Here is a 22,353-nt window from a genome sequence, read left to right as displayed (position 1 = left end):
TTGGCTTTTAAAGCTCTATGAAGAAAACATCACAGCTTCTGCCTTTACCTTCTCAGACCCAGCATGCTTCTGGTCACTACTGACATTTTTTTTAGTGTTCCATAATGCACTACACAAATATTTGAAACACAAACAAGAAGGAAAAAAGGGGTAGAATGCTCTACATTGCATTCATTCTTATGAGGCAAACTTGTACCTGTTCAGGTAAATTAATAGTTTTCACTGAACTGAGATACTGTGGTACCTCATCTGAAAAGTCAACAAACTTCTATTTGGTACAAATAAATGAAGTAAAGATGATGTGTTTTGACACTGCACATATAAAAGCATTCCCTGCTTATAATAATCTGATTTATTGAACTAGAAGCAGAAGTTAGTAGGAAAATCTGAAATACAATATAACTGCGGAGATTATTGTATTTTTGAAGATAATTGTTAGTTTTAATTATAGTTTAAATAGATAACAACATAGTAATTTAGGCCACTTTTATGAAAATGTTTAAGCATGTAAAATGTGGATGGCAACACAGATTTCCCAAAGCACTGACTCTGGATTGGTGCCTGTTTCCAGCTGAGAAGACAGGAGTGAGGGCAGTGATTCTGTAAGTGGCCTTAGACGCTGTGGTGCTTGGCAGCTCGATGGTTGCAGGAAGCATGCCTGTTCTGGAACGGTATTCAAGGCTCTGGCTCACTTGCCAGCACGTTTCTGGAAAGCAGATTTGGATAAATGAGTCTGCTAGATTGGGATTCATAGCAGGCAGGACGCTAGCACAGACAATTTTAATCCAGCTTGTTGGAACCACCAAAACCCGTGTGTGCTAGCTCTTTCTTGTAGGCTGCACTTATCCATCTCTGTGAAATGAAAGCTCAAAAACCTCCATGTCCTTCTTGAACTTTAGCTTGTTACTCTTCCCATTTTCTCTTCTGTAGCGTAGTGATTAGAATACTCAGCAAAGTTCTTTAACGTTCATAGCCTGGAAAAGCGCAGCTCAATATCTCCCATATTCCAGGACAGTATGCAGACATTACATGGGACTTCCACAGGGTACAAAAGATTCCTGACCAGGTGGCTTAGAGAGCAAAAATAATTTCCCACAAATGATTTGACTCTACTGCCACAGAGTTATTAGTGTCCACTAGGTTTGCTGCTTGTTCCTGTAGTAACTTGGCATACTTTAAGCAATGATTTAAATAAGAGTGGAAAATCATCCTCAGCTAAAGGAGTTTATTCTTGCAATTGAGTAGGCAAATCACTAGACTGTGTTGAGTCTGTTTTCCTGAATTTATTATGATTCTTTCTTTCCTGTCAATTCAATGGTCCAGCTTCAACAGGAGTGCTCCCAACTTTTCTCCTAGTAGTGCATAGTCTGCTGGGAACAGCATCCTTCTGGAGTGCAGGGAGTTCAACCTGTAGGGTTTGGTGGCATCCAAATATTTATTTTCTGCTCAAATGCTACCAATTGATAGTATCAGCCCTTTAATGCTGAAAGTAGTCACTGCTTTGAGAGTGATTTAATAGGATGCAGTATTATGCAAATTAATTAGGTTTGCTCATTCTTTGAAGATTGAGTTTGATGAAGGACTTATCTGCAAAATGCCTGTTTTTGCAGTATCCTAAAAGTCTTCATGTGGAGATACGGACTTGGAAGTTATCTAGTCCAAACCAAAAATAATATGGTATCCAGTGGGACAAGTGTAAATGTCTTGGGAACTTTCTGCCTGAAGCCTTACGCAGAAGTTTGCTTCCAAGCATAGTCTTCCTAATTTATTATCCTTGACTGTATATGATAAAATACCATCTCAGTGCCACTTCAGATACTTAAGTGCTTTTTGATAACCTCACTTGGCATCTATGTAGTAAATTTTTAGATTCTATTACGTGCCAAATGTTTTGGTTTATGTTAAATTAAATTCTCACATGAAAAAAAGAAAGAATGAGAGCACAGTTGCTGGGGACACTTTTTAGGTTGGAAAAACACTTCGTAAGATTTTTTCAAAGTACTAATGAGATAAAAAAAAAAGCAATCCTCCAAGAAAAGATATTTAGATTTAAGGCATAAATTGCCATAATCTTATTTTTCTTGACTTAGATTTTACAGCCTGAGGCTTCTGAGATAATAGATTCAATAGGAAAGAGATACAAATGAAAAAAAGGGCTGATAGTATTTAAAGTTGACTGAACCTTATTAGTCACATGAGCTCCCTCTGTAATTCAGGTTAGGCAATAAGACACTCTTAAGAGGAAAGTTCTCCAGACATAGGTGTCATGTCCCACCATTTGATGTGTGAGTTGGCATATAATGGGGAGGAGAATATTAATCAATAATTTCATTTAGAAAATCCCTTTGAACTCTCTGGTCCTTTACTATATATGTTTAAAGAGATATGTTTAATTGTCATAACTTAGAAATGATAACCATACTAATTATGCTGAAAATGATACTAAAATAGTAATAAAGTATATAAAAATCAGTAAGTTTAGCTCTAGGAAAGAAATATGTATTTCCTGAAGAAAGGTCCTACTGAATGTATCAATGAGTAGTGTCATACGTTTTTATTGAATAAAAATTGCGTGAGAGTTAAATAATACTATAAATCATCTTCTAAATAAGGAGTAGAAATTCATATATTATTTCTTACATTTCTTCAATTATTAATGTCTATATGTCCTCTTGGAGCTTATTGCTATAAAATTCAACAGTGTTCTTTCCACAAGAATTATTCATGACAGGTTCCAAAAACCAGAGATGACTGAGACACACAGCAAAGCAGTGTGGAATATTTAAAAGTGTGTTTCAGGAAGCCCACATATATATTCTGCTGAAAGCCAAGAGAGCTGAAGCGTGAGGAGAAAATAAGACAAACCCAGCTGACCAGGGAAATACAGTGAGCAATAAAAGGACGGATAAAGGCATACAAGACAGATAAATCAATGGGGTCATTGCTTGGAGCAGGGATAAACAAGTCTAAAAAATAAGCAAATAAGGGGATGATCACAAAAGCCAAAACTGGAAGTGGAGAGAAAATTGCAGAAGCTGTAAGGACAAACAAGAGTAGATTCACTAATATACGAGGAACAAGAGGTCAGTGGAGAGACTCTTGTCTCCATGTGTGGTCGGAAGGGGAGGTTGGGGGCAGAGGCTGCCGGGAAGCCAGCGCCGCCTTCCCCTCGGTGCGTTCACCGGAGACACCGCAGGGAACGTGCCGGAATCACAGAGAAGTGTCCTGGAGGCAGAATCTGAAAAATTAATGAAACGGAGGATGGGAGAAGAACAGGTTAAGAAAGAAAAAGAAGAAAATAGGGCAGCTAAGCAGGAGGCACCAGGTCTGCTGACCTCTTTCCCGGGTTTCTGAGAGACATGGATTTTTTTTTTAACTTTCTCGGACTATGAAGTCTGTAGTATGTGAGGCGTCTGTAAGCTATATGAGGTACATAGTCAAAGAGCAGAAGGGAGCCAGTGCAAGACAGTATTTTAAAGGTTTTATAAGAGAAACCCATGCAATGGTAGGTTTATAAACCACAAATCCAAGCACAGGCAAAACCAAATTCAGGGTTGTAGAGGAAATGGGCAGCACTTTGGTACAAGCTAATCAGGAAAAATTCACAGAAGCTGAGTCAGAGTTAACTAACATAACTGATATCCTTGGAGAAGTGACATCTTCCCAAGTCCGTAGTGCCAGACCCAACCCTTAAAATATACAAGTGTTTCATTCTGTTAGTTGCTGCTGTGTCCTCAATTTTATTCTATGAGCAAAGGCACTGAGAATAGATAAGTAAAATGAAAAACTAAGGTCAAGTTCACAACTTGAATAGCTGAGTTGCAAATAGTTACTTAATGAGATTTATAAAAGCATCAAAGCTGATGAGGCAGCTAACTGGCATTGATTTCCATTGCTGGTAGTGCACTTTCCAGGGTGGCCTGAATCCCAAGTAACGGCTAAAATTCTCACCAACTTTATAAAATGTTGTATAGAAAAGCATAAAGCCATAAGAAAAAAAAAAAAATTAAATATGACCAGAAATGGCAATGACAACAATTTATTTCTACATTTGACCAATAACTTGTATCTAAAATGTCATACGATTACGTTTAGATGCCAAATAAAAAATTTAAACAGCAGTTCAAAACAAAATAGATGTATTTGTTATCCTACTGTGTTCTTCCCCAGTTCCTAGACTACTGTGAATTCCAAAGGGGATTCTTCGGGGGCATTGCTGGATGAAAACTTTTGCAAGTATTTAGTGTTTTTAACTGAATCAAAGATTGTGGCAGCGTAGGGTTAATGTTCTGTTTTCAACGTGACAAAATAAAGATCAGAGTTTCAAGAAAATATCATTTAATGATAATGGCATTGAAGAACCTGTAGTGAGGGCAATATGCATCATAAAGAGAAGGAACAGAAATCAAGAAAGCAAGACACACGCACCCAATAATTCTTATCCTGTCTGCTTAAATCCCATTGAACTGATATCCACATTTCTAAAATCTGCCCGATCCCCAGGCTGTGGCCCACTTGTGTTTTCCAGGCTGCAGCCTGTGTCAGGCACCTAAATGAAACAGGTTCCTCCCTAATTAGCCAGTCATTTCCCTGGGCACAACATACACTCTGAAATTCCAGCTCTGAGGAAAAATTCCTTTGTGTTTTCTCAGAGCTCCATATGGGGAGTTTAAATAGACAGCTCCTGAACCCCCATAGCACCAGGGGAAGGACCCAAATAAACCTGCTGTGGTCAGAACTACAACAGACAGTGCTCTTCTTTTGCCCCAGGTTTCAGGCACTTTCCACACTGATGGAGTTGGAATTTCTCTTTCTGCCTGACTGTGATGACATGGGATATTCTCCTTGAAAATGTGTCCTGCCTTTCCTCTTGGTTCTGAGCAGCTGGGTCCTGGCCAAAAGAAGGACTCACAGAGTGAGAGGCAGGACAGACATTTGGCAGTGAGCAAGAGTGGTTACCTACGGACAAAGATTTCCAATGTATTTATTGGTTTTACACTGAAGCATCTCAGATATACTCCAAAAATGCCAGAAGGTTAGCTTTCTCTTTTCCCAGCTTTAGGGTCCTCCAAATTAGGGAACATTTGGGCTTTTGCTGCTGTGTATCAGACCAAGTTTCTTGCAGCCAGGTGCACAGGGGCTCATCTTCTAGAAGGGGTTGCTCTTCCCTAGGACATGTCATGCTACCTGCTGAGTGGAGCCTGGTCCTGGCATCTGAAGGATATGGGTGTATTCCCCCTCTAGCCTGCACTGTTTGACCTGGACTTTGATGGTGGTGCCTGGAAACATTGTCCCATTAGCCCCATACCCGCCCCCAAATGAGGAGGATTGTAATCTGGCTAGATGGAGGTACTTGAAGTTTACTCAGTATTTCTTGATAGTGTTAATGGAGGGACATGTTTAATGTAGGTATGCTGGATTAGGTTTTAAAGACACGTATAGTCCCTACACAGAGAGGTACCCGTGTTACGCAGAGGTTTCCCTTAGGAGGTTTTCAATGATGAATACCATCATTTGTGACTGTACACATTCTTCAGTTATGTGTGTGCCAGGCAGCCTGAGCCAGCCCTACTGTGAGCAAGTGCTTTAAAATTTAGGAGAGACAATGCCTAAATTAGACACTTAAATAAAACAGTCAGGCACTTAAATAAAATGCTTGTTACCTAAGTAGCAGTTTAAGTAATTGGAATGCATATCTGCTGGGGTGAAATTAAATCAGGCCAAGATCAGGACCATGCAGACACCACAAAGAGCACATCTGTACTACTAAATGAGGTGAAACCCCCTATTTTCCAGTGGTCTGTCAGTAGAAAATGAGGCATTATTAGTGTGGAAGAAAATGATAAAGATCCTCAGTGTATTGTAATGGAGATAAAAGGAACAAAAATATAATGTAGAAGAGGAAGTTATAGGTAGATATGCGGTAAGGGCTGGAAAGAACAGTTTAAATGTCCCAAAACTAGTTAGTCACAGGAAGAAGACTAAAACCCAATGTAGCTTGAGTAGCATTCGTAATCACAGAATGAAAAAGTTCCAAGAGGAAGTTCTTTAAACAAAAAGTAGTTTGTGTGTGCAGTCACTCTGGTAGGAGGTTATACGGGTTACACAAGGGTGATCACTTTCTACAAGCACAAATTATATGAACTTTGAGAAACATGTGGCCACTCTGGTAGAAGATCAGATGATCAGGGAGGAAGTGGTACTCAGCTTTGAAAAGTTGTACTTCCTTCAGTGAGAAATGATTTTTGTTTATTGCTTGGTTGGTGTTTTTTGGTTTGGTTTGGTTTGGTTTTGGGTTTGTTGGTTGGTTGGTTGGTTTTATTTAATTTTATTTTTTCAATGTGAGAACACTTTCACCACTGCCCATGAAAAGTGGTTTGGTTGTGTTGAAGAGCTTGCTTTCCCATTAACCCAGACTTGGAGTTTATAATGGAGCACTGTAGTGGAGAATTCAAGAGCAATTTGTCACTAGTGATAGTAACAACAAACAAGCATTAAGAATGTGGTTGTATTTTCATTATTTAAATAGCATTGAAACATATCTTAATTTTACACAATCAAAACCTTACTGAATGTTACAAAATTATGAAGCATTGATTTATTCCTGATTGTTGTACTAATAGCTGATAGGATCACATTGCTGTTTTTTTAACTATATTCATCTGCCTTAGAAAAGAGTGTAACATGCATAAGAGAGAAAAGAATGAGAAGGAAAAACACACATTTGTATCAGTTCTGTAACTGTTATGCTGGCATGTACATGTGACACACTCAGGCAAATAACAGTTTTTTGTGATTTCACAGGTTTTGTAAGTGTGCTCCCTCTTGGTCATTATTACCAAAGTTGCATTTTTATTTGAAGACATGCATTTTGAGAACAGCAACTAAGCATGCTGTAAATTCAGAATATATGACTAAATGACATGAGTTATACAATCTAACCTACAGAAATCTGCAAGATAGTGTAACAATTTGCATCTTTTATTTTTGCACAGTGTTTATGGCTGTCCTTTGGCAAAAAAGCGAAAAACGCAAGACAAGCAACCCCAAGAACCAGCCCCCAAAAGAAAGCCCTTTGTGGTTAAAGCAGACAACTCTTCGGTAGATGAGTGCTATGAAACTGATGGAACAGAGGAGATGGATGAGAAGGAAGAGGAAGAAGAGGAAGAGGATGAAGAAGAGGAGGAATATTCTGATGATAATGAGGAGCAAGGTGACGAGGAGGAGGATGATGAGGAGATAGATCGAGAAGAAGAGGAGATTGAAGAAGAAGAAGAGGAGGATGAAGAGGAAGGTGAAGATGTGGAGGATGAAGAGGAGGAGGAGGAAGAAGAGGAGGAGGAAGAAGAGGAGGAGGAGGAGGAAGAACGTGGTAATAATCAGAGTATTAGTAAAAAGTAAACAATGTGTGTTTTCTGGGTTAATCTTCTAGTGTGGTGTGTGAGGATTTAGCTGTGTGATTCTCATTAAAGCTAATGGAAGTCATGCAGTTAAATCTCTCTGCTCCACACTGAAAATATACCCCACTGTGTTCTCTTAACATTTATTTTAATAAGTCTGTCTTCCAAATATTTTTTAATACACCAGCACTCACATTTCAAACAAGGAGGGTGGAGGTGTGTTTGTGCTAAAAATGCTTGCACAAAATATAATCCTAGTAATGGATTAATACAGGCAGTTACCAGGAGAATATTCACGAAGGTGCAAACAAAGCAGCAACTACAGCTGGGTGCCTGTACTGATCATTTGCAAGTGTATTTGCTGGATCTGCTTATATAATGTCAATGGTTGCCCACATAAATGCTGTCACAAGTTTGAAGATAATATTTGTGAGCAAAAACGGGCTTCTTCCCTTTGGAAATTTTGGCCCATACTCTCCCCTACCCCAAGAAACTATTCAGAATGAACTGTTACAATATACTTTGGTTCTTTGAGATTTGAATGCGTGTACTTTAGTTGATTCTATTGAAAAAATAGAGAGTGAGAGGTTTACATAGATAAAGTCCTTCTAAAATTCATAGATTTTGTTTATCATACCATGGCATAAATGCCATTTAGACATAGAGGTCACTGGTAGTAACCAAATTAATATAGTAGCCATATGATTAACTTATTCACCTTTGGGATATTGGACTCTATATAATCAGTATTTTCAAAATATGTGATAAGTGTCCATTTACGAGTCCATATGCTGATGACAGACATCATAATGCACTGGGGTGAAATGAAAGAATCGTGCAAAAATTAATGAGCTATCTAAAAAGTATTTTGTTCCCATTTCCAGGGAACACGTTTTTGGTTGGGTAGATTCACCTTTCTAACCAATAAAAATATAAGAAAAGCTTTCAGCACTCCTCAGTTGGATTCCTCTTAGGAACCAGGTATGAAAGTTGTGTGACTTTTGTTTCAGCATTCTGTAAGGTCAGATCTTAAATCTCATAGAAAGACTTTGGAAGTATTCTTTCCATTTGGGCAAGATGGTGGCCAGCTGGGTGGCTATAAACATTTTCTCAGATATCTGAACCTGTAGCATTTCCTCAATTGCTTAAATTTGCCAGCAAAATCGGTAGAGCATAAATGGCCAATCTTAAAAGGTACATGAGTTTGGTGTACCAGGGAAGCTGTGTCCTTTGGCAGGGAACTCCGCTGTTTCAGACCCTGGAAGAGAAGCTGTGTTAGATGAGGCTGATGTGCAACTGCTGTTGCTGTCCTGATGGGCAAGCACAGGATGTCTAGCAGTTTCTTCAGGAGATAATGGTGACTGAGCTTCTTGGTGCTTAGGTTACGGTGCGACCTCTGCTGTGATTTCAGCTGACATGGAAAATTTTGAATCTACACTATCAAAAATGATAAAAGGAAAACAAAATAAGCAAAGCTCAAGAAAATTGCTTCTGGCAAGCCAGCAGGCTTGATATTCACTTTTCTTTTACTATCATAATGATACACAGTGGTTTAATTATTCCAACAAAGTTACAGATGCAATTAGTAGTCCTAATCAATCTACAGAGGCTGACATTGCTTTTTGACTGCTTTTCTTCCATATATAGTAGGCTGTGGTTAAGAACTGCAAAAACTCTACAGAAGTACCTGTATTAGCTGCTCTGCATATTACATGGAATTAAAACTCACACAGGTCAAGTTTTTCTTAGGATCCCATGTTATTCCATCCACGATGCATATGTACATGAATAAATATATATATGTTCTATGTAAAATCTTAGTCATTAAGAAAATAACTTCATAAAATGGGAAAACTGATAATAGAATTTCATAAGAAAAATATTTTGAGATAATATGAGAATAAACACAGTAAACACTATGCAACAATCCCAGGTAGAGTACAGGTGATTTACAAGAAAGAGTTCTAGTAATTAATGAGCAGTTCCTTATGTATATACCGAGGAGTGGAGAGTGGTAAGAATTTGTTCTTGGTGAGGTTTAGAAGCTGGTCAATAAATCAGACTTTTTTAGATAGTTTACTTCCTATTGATTATAATAGAGGTCCTGGCATTTCACTTTGTTCCACTCATCCCATAAGCAGCTTTGGTGGAATCTGGACTGTTGATTTTCCAGGGAAACAAAGTGCAATCAAAGTTAGGGGTTCTAAAACTACATGGTCTGAATATGGCACTCGCCTTTATCTATTGACCATATGGGAAAATTAAGTCTGTCAGTTCTGAATTTACTTGTCTCAATTGCTTGCTCACTACAATGCAGATTTTGTAGTAAACCACCATCCACCTTTTAAGGCACCTTAGCAGAAAGCCTGAATGTGTCGTAGTGTTCCTATCCTTAGCAATGAAATGCAGAATTATCCACTGGACACCAGGATGCCTGCACAGTTCTCATAAAAGTTTCTGTCATTTGTGCTGTAGATTATAGCAGTTCAGAAAATTTCCATGAATAACTATAGTCTAGGTGTACAAAACAGCTAAAATCATAAGACAGAAGAATTCCAACAGCAAGTGTGGGACTATGGAGGCAGCAGTTGGTGGGGAAGGGGAGAGAGGAGACAGGTAATGTATTTTACTGTTTCTTAGCCCAAATTCATTTTTCTGTTAGAAAACACTACATCCTGGGAAACTCAAGTACCTCACTGGCATCTCATTGCCCATACTTTTTGTGGAAAGAAAGTTAATTTTGTATGGAATTCTCAGAGGACAGGTAATATACAGGTAATATAAGTATACAGTTCTTACTGAAAATACTTGGACTTTCACTGAAATCATCTCAGCCTTTTTGAAAATCACACCTTTCTAGCCTTGTCACTGATAAACTAAAGGACTTGGAAAATACCGGTGTATCCTAAAGAAAAATTCTTAAAAGTCTCAAAATACCCATTTAAAATAATAAAACCCACCAAGCTTTTTTTAGATGAGTCCCAAATTCTGCGCTCGTATTTCTGTATACAATACATTTAACCAAAATTAATGCTTAAAAATCCCCAGCAATGAGTGGCATATCCTCTTTAAATTTCCAATAAATCTACTGAATCTCTCTGAAGAACAAATATCCATCCATCAGTCTATGAATAGACTTGAGAAGCCCTCGTGTTCAGCACCACCACTAAAGAAAAGGTGGATCTTTCCAATTTCCCCTATATCCCAGAAAGAAAGAGCAGATAGATGACCTGTGTTACAATAACGTAACCTGTAAATTGCAATACAAATGGGAAGGAGTGAAAGAAAAGGCTGCTTTTGGAGTGCCCCGTGTCTGTGATGGCAACTGCTGAGAACCTTTGGATTGAAATCTGAAGGGTGCATTTGATTTGCAAGGCAAACTGAAGTACTTTCTCCTGAGAAGGGCTTGCTTCAGGTAGTTGTGTCCCAAAGACTGTTTCACAAAGCTATTCTGTTATAGAAAGCAAGCTCCATTGGAGGAGCTCCTGGAACAGCTCTTCTACGGCATCGGTTAGCCCATATCACATGAGGTCATTCCAGATGGCTTGTGCTCCGTGTATTTCATAATCTGCCAGGGGCTGGAGGAGTCAGGCTGATTCTAGACCTAAGGAAATTTGATACATCGATCAAATGCATTTCGCAAATGATGCTACAAAAATTATTGCTGTTTCCCAAGAGGTGAATTGTTAGCATGTATAAATATTTTAGACACTCCCTTACATTCTCTAATAAACTCAGGGTAGTTGGCATATACAATATACCAGAAGCGGTACCGCAACAAATTTTTCAGGTGGAATATACTGCAAAAATAATTGTAAAACATAGATAGCAGTGGATTGCAGCATGTTCTGCTATTGAGATTGTGATATTATTCTACATAGGGGCATTCCAACTAAATGTTTTCTCTGAAAATTTTTGTTAGAAATAATGTGATTAAAATATTTGGAACAGGTAGTTCAGAGTTGAAAACCTCAGGGTTGTGGAGTAGGATGGGGAAATGGCCAGCCAGGAAATACCCTCTGGATACCTCTAGTTCTTGTGGAAAAAAAGTTCAGATCTATTTATTATAGTTGTTACATGTTTGTGGTTTGGTTTGTTGGTGGGTTGGTCAAACATGACTGTGGTGTTAGTTTGGTGTCCCATGCTTACGGTGTTTTCTGTTTGCTGCTCAGAGACAGTGTAATTTGTTAAGAGCATTATTTAAACATTATTTTTGAATTCTCTGAAGTGGCATTGGGCCTGATACTGAGCTTGTTTAGATCAGGACAAATCAAGAGTAACTTTATGCCCATAGAATTACATTTATGTGCGGTGATGTTGCATGTGTCATACCTAACTTTTCCTCCCCTTGAAGAACTATTTTAAAATACTTCTTTCTATGTTAATGCTAAATTCAGCAGCTCAGTAAACCTTGCAGTCTGCATGTAGAAACTTTGGTGTAATTTTAAGCAATTAGTAACCCTCTTCACTTTAACTTCTGTGTTTAAAGGTAGGAATGTATAATACTTGAGTATCCTGATGTTGAGGTTTGCATATTTAGTTCCTTTCCTACAAATAGAAGGCCTTAAGTGATAATGTAAAATATCTGATCCTTCAAGAGCAAATGATTCAATTATAGTTTTATGCAGTGTAAAGAAATTATTCTGATGAGACAGATTATAGTTCTCTGCCATATACAACTTCTGTTGACATAAGCAGAAATTCTGTAGAGAACACTGAAATGTTTAAGGAGTTCCAGGTCTGACCTGGGGGCTTTAGTAAGAGCATCACAGAGCACATTCAGCACCACATCTGATTTTAATGCTACTTCATCCTGAATCTCTTTTACATAGTGTAGAGTTGCTTGCTTGTATTTTTAATTCACTAACCCTTTCCTTCAGTGTTAGCTGAACATGAGATTTTGGGCCCATTGTAATAGCAAAACGTTTCAGGGCTTATGTGTGACTGAGCCTTTCTCTAGTCTTGCCAGAGCAGTAGGTCTGGAAAGGAACTGCATATCTCAGCAATGCTGCTTTGGGTTCTTCTGATTGTGGTCCTCAAGAAGAGGCTGCTCAGAGGTTGCCTTTTCTGTGTTTCCATGGCATCCTTCTGTCTATAGATAAATTCTGAGTGGATCCTTGATTTTGTCTCTTTCATTTGTTGTCTGGCAAGATCATATAGTAAAATTAATTCTTTCTGTAGTAACATAGAATGAGAAGATATTCAGAGCAAAAGTGCTGTAGCCTTAAAACTATATTCACATTTTCACTCAGACTGTAAACAGTTAGTTCCCGATGTTCTGGCTTCGGCACAACTGTGCCAACAAGCTGGTTACTTGTGTGTTATAGTGCTTTAAAGAACCAATAGTGAACTCAGTGATATAGCAGCTCTTTGCATCCTTATTTACAAACATAATGGCCTGATGTTGTTGTAGAAACTCTCACCTGGTATATGGCAGTTTTGGAAACATATTCACAGGCTGTGCAAAACTGAACTCTTCATGTTCTCTCTTTGAATTCCTTTACCTTTCACAGTGCTACTTCAAAGATTATGTTGTCCACACTGTACTGCAGCTTACACAGACACCACAAACTCTGTATGAATCCTTCTTGACACTATACATGTCATGATTCTTAAAAATGAGTTTTGCTTGGTCAGTGTTAGAAGTTTTTGGTTTTCCTCTTGTCTTTAGAGTACAGCTCTAAGGACAAATTCTGATCACCCTATTAATTCACAATTCCCCTCAGGCTTAATGTATTTGTCCTAAAGAATGAACACAAATAGCAGCTTTTCACCCTGAAAAACAGAGAACCTTATTTGGGAGCTGTAGGAGTTAATTTTCCACTGTTACAGTTCCTTTAGGAGGTCATAAAATGAAATAAAATTCCAGACTGCATTGATCATTTCTTCTGATCCATATCTATCTTCATGAATCAAATTTGTAGTCCTGGCAAATGCCTTAAGTCACTGAAATTTTGTTTAACTGAAATATATAAACAACAACACTAACGAAGCATTCTTTTGAAACAAAAGCATTGATATATAATGAACATATATATATATATAGTAATTATATATATATATATATAATTTTTATTGTGGAAGCATTTCCTCCTCATTTTACAGGTCTTGGAACAGTTCAGTTCTGTTCTTTTGTCACCTGTACTACACATGGAATAGTCCTTTTATACCATAGGAGATACTTTCCCATCTATGAATTAACGTATTCTACAGGTACGTTTGGAGAGCAGACTGTGGGAGTGACAATTAGGAAGATGGACAGCAAGGAAGGCCACGTAATTTATTAGTTGACAAAGAGAATTAATGTTAGGAAAGAAACCTCCTCAAGGAGTTATGGACTCAAGCTGGTTTTGGTCGCTGTTGTTGAAATCCTCAGAATTATTTGACACAAAAAAGCTTCATGCAGAAAGTACTGAAAACAGTCAGTCACTAACATTAAGCGTGTCAAGTATCCGTAATACCACAGTTGGGTTTTTTAGTGGTTTTTTTTTCTGAGTAACCCATGGCAGACACATGTTCTGTATGGTAAATATTACTGTTTTAGCAAAAATTTGTGGTGGCTCTGTAGGAGAAGGTTTTGCAAGTTGACAGGATTGACAGCTCAAGAGTTAATGGGAGTTTATTAGGTGAACTCATCAATATGATAGTTTTGTCATCCCAAAACTTAATTTTGCGGGCTATGCTGTTAATAGGAAGAGTAAGTAAGAGCGTTGCTGTGACACTAAAGGGACTCCACAGAAGAGCTGACTGCACAATTACAAAAGCAAACAAACAAGCCGTTACTTTCTTCCTTGTGCTCCGTAGATACGAATTACTGATGGTAAGAAGGAAAAGGCCTGTGTGACATGAATACTTCCAGTCACCAAATACAGGAGTGTTGACAAAGTTGTCCAGGCCCGTGTCAGGCTGGGGCTATGTCTTTACATTTTCCAAAGCATACATGGTGAGATTCCTTACTTACCATGTACACTTTTAAGGCATGCTATGCAACTGTTTTTCTTCTGTTTTTTATTGTATCAAATCTATTCTTTCACCAACTGTGTCAGCTTATCATAGAAGTTCTATATAAACAACATGCATTTGCTAAACAGTTTCTTGAATACCCTGTAAAGCACTGGACTGAAGTCTCTACAGAAGATTGTCCTCTTATCATCTTCACTAATGAAGACATCGTTCAACTTTAAAGGCTGGCATGCAATGGAAAGTTAAAAATTCTTTATTTTTCTATTGCAATATGTTGAATAAAATTTTGCCCTTAGATCATTACGTGCAAAATATATTTTGAAAAGTAACAGTAGAAATACAAAATGACAGATAATTATTACCAGACCGTTAGGAATGGGGCTGGAGTTGGACTTACAGAAAGTATACTAATGTTTATATTATAGTTTCCTTATTACCTAATGAGAGCAGTCTGTGGATGCCCTTCTCTGAAAATACAGCCAGAAAGGGCAACTTTTAACTGAATAGAAACTGAAACCCTTTCTTGGGACCCAAGGATCCTCCTACATTTGATAGAGCAAGAGAAATGTTTCAGAATATAATGAAATGGAAATTCTGCCCCTATCTGTAAGTCAGGTACCTGAGTTGAGTGTTAGAGGTGGTGCAGGAGTTCAATGCCACATTTCCTTCTTTCCTTACACAGAGGGTTAGAAGCTCGATTGGAGACTGTCTTGCATAAGCAATGCTCTTACGCATTCTGCTGAAGCTCTATCACACCGTAGGGGAAAAAAAATGAAGAACTGCAGTAGACCAAAGGGGGTCGTTCTTCTGGGAAAGCGGGACATGCTGGGTTCCTGTCTTTGCTCCAAGGACGCTCTAACCATCTTATGAATTGACTGCATAGTATTAGGTTACAAAATCAGTCCTGGGAGCAGGGATCAGACACTACTACTGCCCTTGTAGAATATGTACAATAAAAGCAGTATATTTTTGCATGACCCAAATAGCATGAAAAAAATGTATAGATTTTATGCTACTCTTGTGTTTTCTGCTTCCTAGTGAAACTTGTGCCCAGTCTAGCTTTTATTGTGGTGACTAGCAAACTTTTATGGGAGATGTGGTATTGAAACTACTCAAACTGGAAGAGTTTTTGCTCTCAGTCTTCCAATTCTTTAGCAAGTGACCTACTAAACAATGTATTTTACCTGGGAAATGGGCAGGTAGTGGTGAACAGGAAAGATGAAGGATGAAACAGGCAGTTCTTCCCTTGGCTATTAATTAAAGCAAGACAGTCAGAGCAACAGTTTGTGGGAATTCTTTTTCTTTCAGGTGTATATTAGAGCATACTTATTGGATTTGGTCTCTCTGGGAACTTATGTATGTAACCACCCCTGTTGTTCACGTGGGATGCGGGAGAGAATCAGAAAGCAGAAGCTGGAAAACTTGTATGCTGAGATAAAGACAGTTTAAGAGGTAAAGCAAAGACTGCACACACAAGCAAAGCAGAACAAGGAATTCATTCACTGCTTCCCGTTGTCAGGCAGGTGTTCAGCCATCCCCAGGAAAGCAAGGCTCCATAATGTGTAATGGTGACTTGGGAAGACAAACACCATGACTCTGAACATCCTCCCCTTCCTTCTTCTTCCCCCAGCTTTATATACTGAGCATGATGTGATATGGTATGGAATATTCCTTAGGTCAGTTGAGGTCAGCTGTCCCAGCTGTATCTCCTCCCAGCCTTTTGTCCACTCCCCACCTTCTTGCTGGCCAGTATGAGCAGCTGAAAAGTCCTTGACTGCTTAGCAACAACTGAAACATCACTGTGTTATCAACATCACTCTCCTCATAAATCCAAAACAGAGCACTATATCAGCTACCAGGTGAGGAAACCAGATGTGGCAGAGGCACACCCAAGGGAGACATGCTGGCATCTGAGGGTAGTGCTAACAAAGCCCTTTGGTTTGCTGTCCCAGTGGAACCAATGGCTCAGCTGAAGTGCATCTATATGAATGTACGCAGCATGGAAAACAAACTGGAGGAGCTGGAAGCCCTTGTGAGGCAGAAAAACTATGATTTAATTGCCATCACAGAAACATGGTGGGATGACTCCCATAACTGGAGCGCTGCAATGTATGGCTATAAACTCTTCAGAAGGGACAGGCAAGGAAGGAGGGGAGGTGGAGTAGCCATGTATGTTAGGGAGGGTTTTGATTGTCTGGAACTTGAGGAGGGTGATGATAGGGTCGAGTGTCTATGGGTGAGAATCAAGGGGATGGGCAACAAGGGGGACATCCTGGTGGGATTCTGTTACGGACCACCCAACCAGAATGAAGTGGCAGATGAAATATTCTGCAGGCAGCCGGGATAAATCTACCAGTCGCTAGCCCTTGTTCTTATGAGGGACTTCAACCTACCAGATGTCTGCTGGAAACAAAACACAGCAGAGAGGAAGCAGTCTAGGAGGCTCCTGCAGTGCATGGAAGACAACTTCCTAACACAGCTGGTCAGTGAGCCTACCAGGGAAGAAGCCCCGCTGGATCTGTTGTTTGTAAATAGAGAAGGACTCGTGGGCAGCGTGTTGCTTGGAGGTCACCTTGGGCATAGTGATCATGGCATGATGGAGTTTTCTACTCTTGGAGAAGTTAGAAAGGTGATCAGCAGAACAGCTGCTTTGGACTTCCAAAGGGCAGACTTTGACCTGTTCAGAAGGCTGGTTGGCAGAGTCCTTTGGGAGACAGTCCTGAAGGACAGAGGAGGCCAGGAAGGTTGGTCTACCTTCAAGAACATAATCTTAGGGACACAGGCTGTCCCTGTGTGCTGGAAGGCGAGCCAACGGGGCCGGCCTGGCTGAGTAGAGAGGTGCAGCTGGAATTTTGGAATAAAAAGAGAATTTATAACCTTTGGAAGGAGGGACAGGTCACTCAAGAGGAATACAAGAACTCTGTGAGGTTATGCAGGGAGAAAATCAGAAGGACCAAAGCCCAACTAGAGCTGAGCCTGGCCACCGCTGTGAAAAGCAACAAGAAATGTTTCTATAAACATATCAGCAACAAAAGGAGGACTAAGGAGAATCTCCATCCCCTGATGGATGAGGGCAGAAACATAGTGACAGAAGATGAGGGAAAGGCTGAGGTCCTAAATGCCTTCTTTGCCTCAGTCTTTAGTAGTCAGAACAGTTATGCTCTAGGCACCCAGCCCCCTGAGCCAGAAGACAAGGATAGGGAGCAGAATGAAGCCCCAATAATCCAAGGGGAAATGGTTAGCGACCTGCTACACCACTTGGACACCCACAAGTCTATGGGGCCAGATACAATACACCCAAGGGTGCTGAGGGAGGTGGCGGAGGTGATCACTAAATCACTTTCCATTATCTACCAGCAATCTTGGCTAACTGGGGATGTCCTGGTTGACTGGAAGTTGGCTAATTTGATGCCCACCTACAGGAAGGGTCAGAAGGACAATCTGGGGAACTACCGACCTGTCAGTTTAACCTCGGTGCTGGGCAAGGTCATGGAGCAGATGATCTTGAGTAACATCACACAGCACATACAAGAGAACCATATTATCAGGCCCAGTCAACATGGGTTTATGAAAGGCAGGTCTTGTTTGACCAAGCTGATCTCCCACTATGACAAGGTGACCCAACTAGTAGATGAGGGAAAGGCTATGGATGTTGCGTACTTAGATTCAGGAAGGCCTTCAACACCGTATCCCACAGCATTCTCCTGAAGAAGCTGGCAAGTCATGGCCTGGATGGGTGTACTCTGCAATGGATGAAGAACTGGCTGGATGGCTGGGCCCAAGGAGTTGTGAACAGAGCCAAATCCTGTTGGCAGCCGGTCACGAGTGGTGTTCCCCAGGGCTCAGTATTGGGGCCAGTTCTGTTAAATCTCTTTATCAACGGTCTGGATGAGGGGATTGAGTACATCCTTAGTAAGATCACAGATGACATCAAATTGGGTGGGAGTGTTGATCTGCTGAAGGGCCAAACAGAGGGATCTGGACCAGCTGGATCGTTGGGCTGAGGCCAGTTGTATGAGGTTCAACAAGGCCAAATGCTGAGTTCTGCACTTGAGTCACAACAACCCCAGGCAGTGCTGCAGACTTGGGGAAGAGTGGCTGGAAAGCTGCCTGGCAGAGGCGGATCTAGGGGTGTTGATTGAGAGCCGGCTGAACATGAGCCAGCAGTGTGCCCAGGTGGCCAAAATGGCCAACAGCATCCCGGCTTGTATCAGGAATGTTGTGGCCAGGAGGACTAGAGAAGTGATTGTGCCCCTGTACTCAGCACTGGTGAAGCCCCACCTCGAATCCTGTGTTCAGTTTTGGGCCCCTCATCAGAAGAAAGAAATTGAAATACCAGAGAGAGTTCAGAGAAGGGCAACAAAGTTGCTGAGGGATCTGGAGCACAAGTCTTATGAGGAGTGGTTGAGGGAACTGGGGTTGTTTAGCCTGGAGAACATGAGGCTGAGGAGAGACCTTATCGCTGTCTGCAACTACCTGAAAGGAGGGCATAGCATGGAGGGTGTTGGTCTCTTCTCCCAAGTAGCAAGTGATAGGACAAGAGGAAATGGCCTCAAGTTGTGCCAGGAGAGGTTTAGATTAGATATTAGGAAAAAAATTCTTCATGGAAAGGATTTTCAGGCATTGAAAAAGGCTGCCCAGGGGAGTGGTGGAGTCACCATCCCTGGAGGTGTTTAAAAGATGTATAGATAAGGTTCTTAGGGACATGGTTTAGTTCTAGAGTTAGGTTAGGTTATGGTTGGACTCCATGATCCTGAGGTCTCTTCCAGCCAAAATGATTCAATGATTCTGTGATCCTATGATCCTATGATTCTATACTATGAAGAAAATTAACTTAATCCGAGACAAAACCAGGACAACCCCAGGCCTAGAATCTTTTGAGACTTACATGGCAGATAGGTGGAGAACTTCTTGAGGCTGGAGCTGTTTTGGTGCACATAGAAGCAGAGCCTTGAACAGTTGGTCAGTGTTAGAGTTTAGACATCTCCCAGGTTTAAGCCACAAATGAGCATAGATGTAGTTGTATTACCAAGAGTAATAGAAATGTGACTGTTCCTTTCTGTGCAACATGCCACATGAGAAACCCAATCTGAAAGTGATGTAGATATTGCTGCTACTATTAATAAGATTTTGTTGAAGTGCTTCATATCAAAATGCCCACCAAAGATGAGTATGAGTTTTAGAACAGATTTGTTTTGATGGCCAGAGGGCCTTCTGACACAGAAATTGAAACAATTAAGTTCCAAGTGTAAAAGGGAGTACAGGATTTAAGCAGGAAAAAAAAAAAAAAAAGAATGTAGAAAGACATAAAGATGTGAAAGCTGCAGTCTAGAATCTGCATTATGCAGAATCTTTAAAATAACAATAAAAAGGCATTAAGAAAGAAGGGTAATTTTGCAGTATTGCTGATCATGGCTAGAGAAAATATCCACACCCACAGCTGATGTAACACAGTACATTTATTTTCTGTTGCTATATTTTCCCCTCCCTAATATGTGAGCACTTTCCTACACTTCATGATTTGATGTAACTTACTGTGTCTTTATACCATACTGATGGAATTTTGTATAGTTGTCATTAGTAGAATCAGAACTATACAGATGCAGAGCACTTTTGAAAACCTCACCAGTAAGTGTTCACTCTCTGAGTCTTTTTATAATATGGAAAACCAGGATTATTAAACTTGACATGATCTGTGGAGAAGATATGACTGATGAGCCAAAATTACTATTTAGAAGTGCATAACTAAAAGTAATAGCAATGTGTTCATTAAAGGAATAATACAAATATTTGGCAAATGTGTATTTTGCTTGAAATCTGCATATTGCACTTCGCTGAGAAGACAGGTAGCATGGAAATAATTTGCACAGTTTATCTGAGGTTTAGGAAAAGATTCGATGCAGTTCCATTTGATAAATTAATTTTGATGTCATAAAACACAAAACAGCACCAGGGAAAAGTTCATGTTGAATAGGTTAATTCCATTGCCTCTTAAGTAGCTCAGGTAATTCAGTGTGCAGAAATTTAAGTTAATGAGACTAGAGCCTCAAATAATCATACAAAGTGCAATTGTAAGTGAACAATATTTTAGGATTATTTCAGTATGAATCACCTGATAAATACTTGAAGAAAAGAAATAAAAACAAAAATAATTTCAGGGAGAAGTAGGGGTACTGACTTTATCTCATGTATATTACATTCTCCAGTGAACTGCGGCAAAACAAGTTCTGAGCTGAATCATCCTAAGACCAGACTGAGACTCAGGTTTTAGTTTTGTACAGTGTAAGATTATCTCTGTATCTATGTGTGTGCATGTATCTTGGAAAACTGACTTCTGTGGTTATTTGTTTGATTGATCCACTTTGTTGTTTCTCTGAGACAGAGTAAGAGTTTCAGCAGAGATGTAATGCATGGAGCTTGTGCTGCTATAGCCAATTTAGGCGCTGTGAGGGTGACTACGAAGCCACTGTCACAATAGCTGACAGGTGTGTCTTCAGTTGGAAATACATACAAATGTGTATGTAAATATGTAGGTGGTTACCTTTGTCCAGCAAAAGTTTCCTTTTATTAGATACAAGCTTTCATCCTCAGGACAGATGTCTCAGTGCAGATCTGAAAAGCACTGGGAAATCACTCATAGAAAGGAGGAGATGACAATTTCTAAAAAGGTGACACTGTGCGTTCTTTAGGTGGACAGGTAGTTGGAACAACCTCACTGGAAATGCCTTTGCAGATGCCATAGTCACAGAAAAAGGTGTTTTACATCTGTTACCATAGCTCTCTGATACTCTAATCTCCATCTTAGATATTTCCAATCTCGTAGGCCTTGTACACGTGGTGTAGATGACAAATAAACACAAGATAATAAAGAATCTTTATAGCTAGCTAAGAGATAGCTGCACCACTGAGTCACCATTTTCTGGTTTTTGAGGTCCACTGTAAACATGTTCTTGTCTGACTGGAGTAGAATGGTTAAAAGAAGAGGTTCCCATTTGCCTTACTAATTTTTTTTAAATCTACTGTTAACAGAGTTCTTTCCATCAATCCAAACTTACAGATTCTCCTGCCTGTTCCCCATCTCTTCAATCACAGTAATCAAAGACTGTATCCATGTGAGTGAATGAATCACACTATTGTCCACCCATTTAATGTTGAATTCAACAGTTGCATGACTTGAGTCCATACATCTGAGCTTTTGCCTTCCAAAATAGGACCATCACATTCAAACTCCTTCTTGGGAGTGGTCCCTCACCAGCACCTCTGCACCGTATTTGGACACTGTTGGAAGGATGACAAGTTACTCAAGTCAAAATCATGCCAGGGCTTCACTAAGCATTTAGCAGTGTGAATAATCACATGCCACTGCTTGGTCTGGTGTTTTGTCCCTCAGTAGCTTATACTATAATGGCTATAACCAGAGGCAAAGCACCCTTTATATTTACTTTCTCATGAAAAAGTGGGAAATGAGGGAAATTTAGATGAAGAAGCTGGATGAGGAGATAAGAAAAATAGGAACAGACTCCCTAATGAAAAGCTTTACATTTCAGACGAAAATTGGCAGTTGTGCACATTGAAGTCTTTGTCCTTCCAGACCCCTTGATGCTGAAATCTTTGATGGGGTAGAAGGAGAGACAAGAAGAAGAAATTTCATGGATTTAGCAGTTCTCTCATCCTCTAGAATGGCAGTGATGTCTGCCTCTGTCCCCTCGGCCAGCCAGGTCAGATTATTATCAAAGTACAAACAAGCTTCCTTTGATAATTGAACACAACCAAAAATAAGTAATTACACTTCTAATGGAGATCAGGCTCATCCAATAAGCTATAACTCACTCCATGTAATGCATGCAATCACAAGCATCCATCGCATCCAAAGCATCTACACTACCCCATCCACAACAACATTTCCCCATGTAACTTTTGCTCTGTCTGCAACCTAAAGGTAACTCCCTTTGGGTAGCTCCTTCATTCCCTCTGCCCTATGATTCCTACT

At 39.8% G+C, this 22,353-nt stretch overlaps 1 protein-coding gene across 3 annotated transcripts in view; it reads left to right on the top strand.

The window, feature by feature from the left end:
* Positions 1-22,353, top strand: part of MYT1L (myelin transcription factor 1 like) — a gene marked incomplete at both ends in the record, with an annotated part of 129,868 nt that overhangs the window by 19,292 nt on the left and 88,223 nt on the right. For all 3 annotated transcript variants that reach the window (XM_082048464.1, XM_082048463.1, XM_082048465.1), the window contains one exon: positions 6,996-7,369. In XM_082048464.1, the coding sequence (XP_081904590.1) occupies positions 6,996-7,369 (374 nt within the window). The remainder of the gene's footprint in view (positions 1-6,995; positions 7,370-22,353) is intronic.

Source organism: Streptopelia decaocto (assembly GCF_964273445.1).
Source record: "Streptopelia decaocto genome assembly, chromosome: 3".
Taxonomy (NCBI): Eukaryota; Metazoa; Chordata; class Aves; order Columbiformes; family Columbidae; genus Streptopelia; species Streptopelia decaocto.
This window is presented reverse-complemented; position numbering and strand designations above follow the sequence as displayed.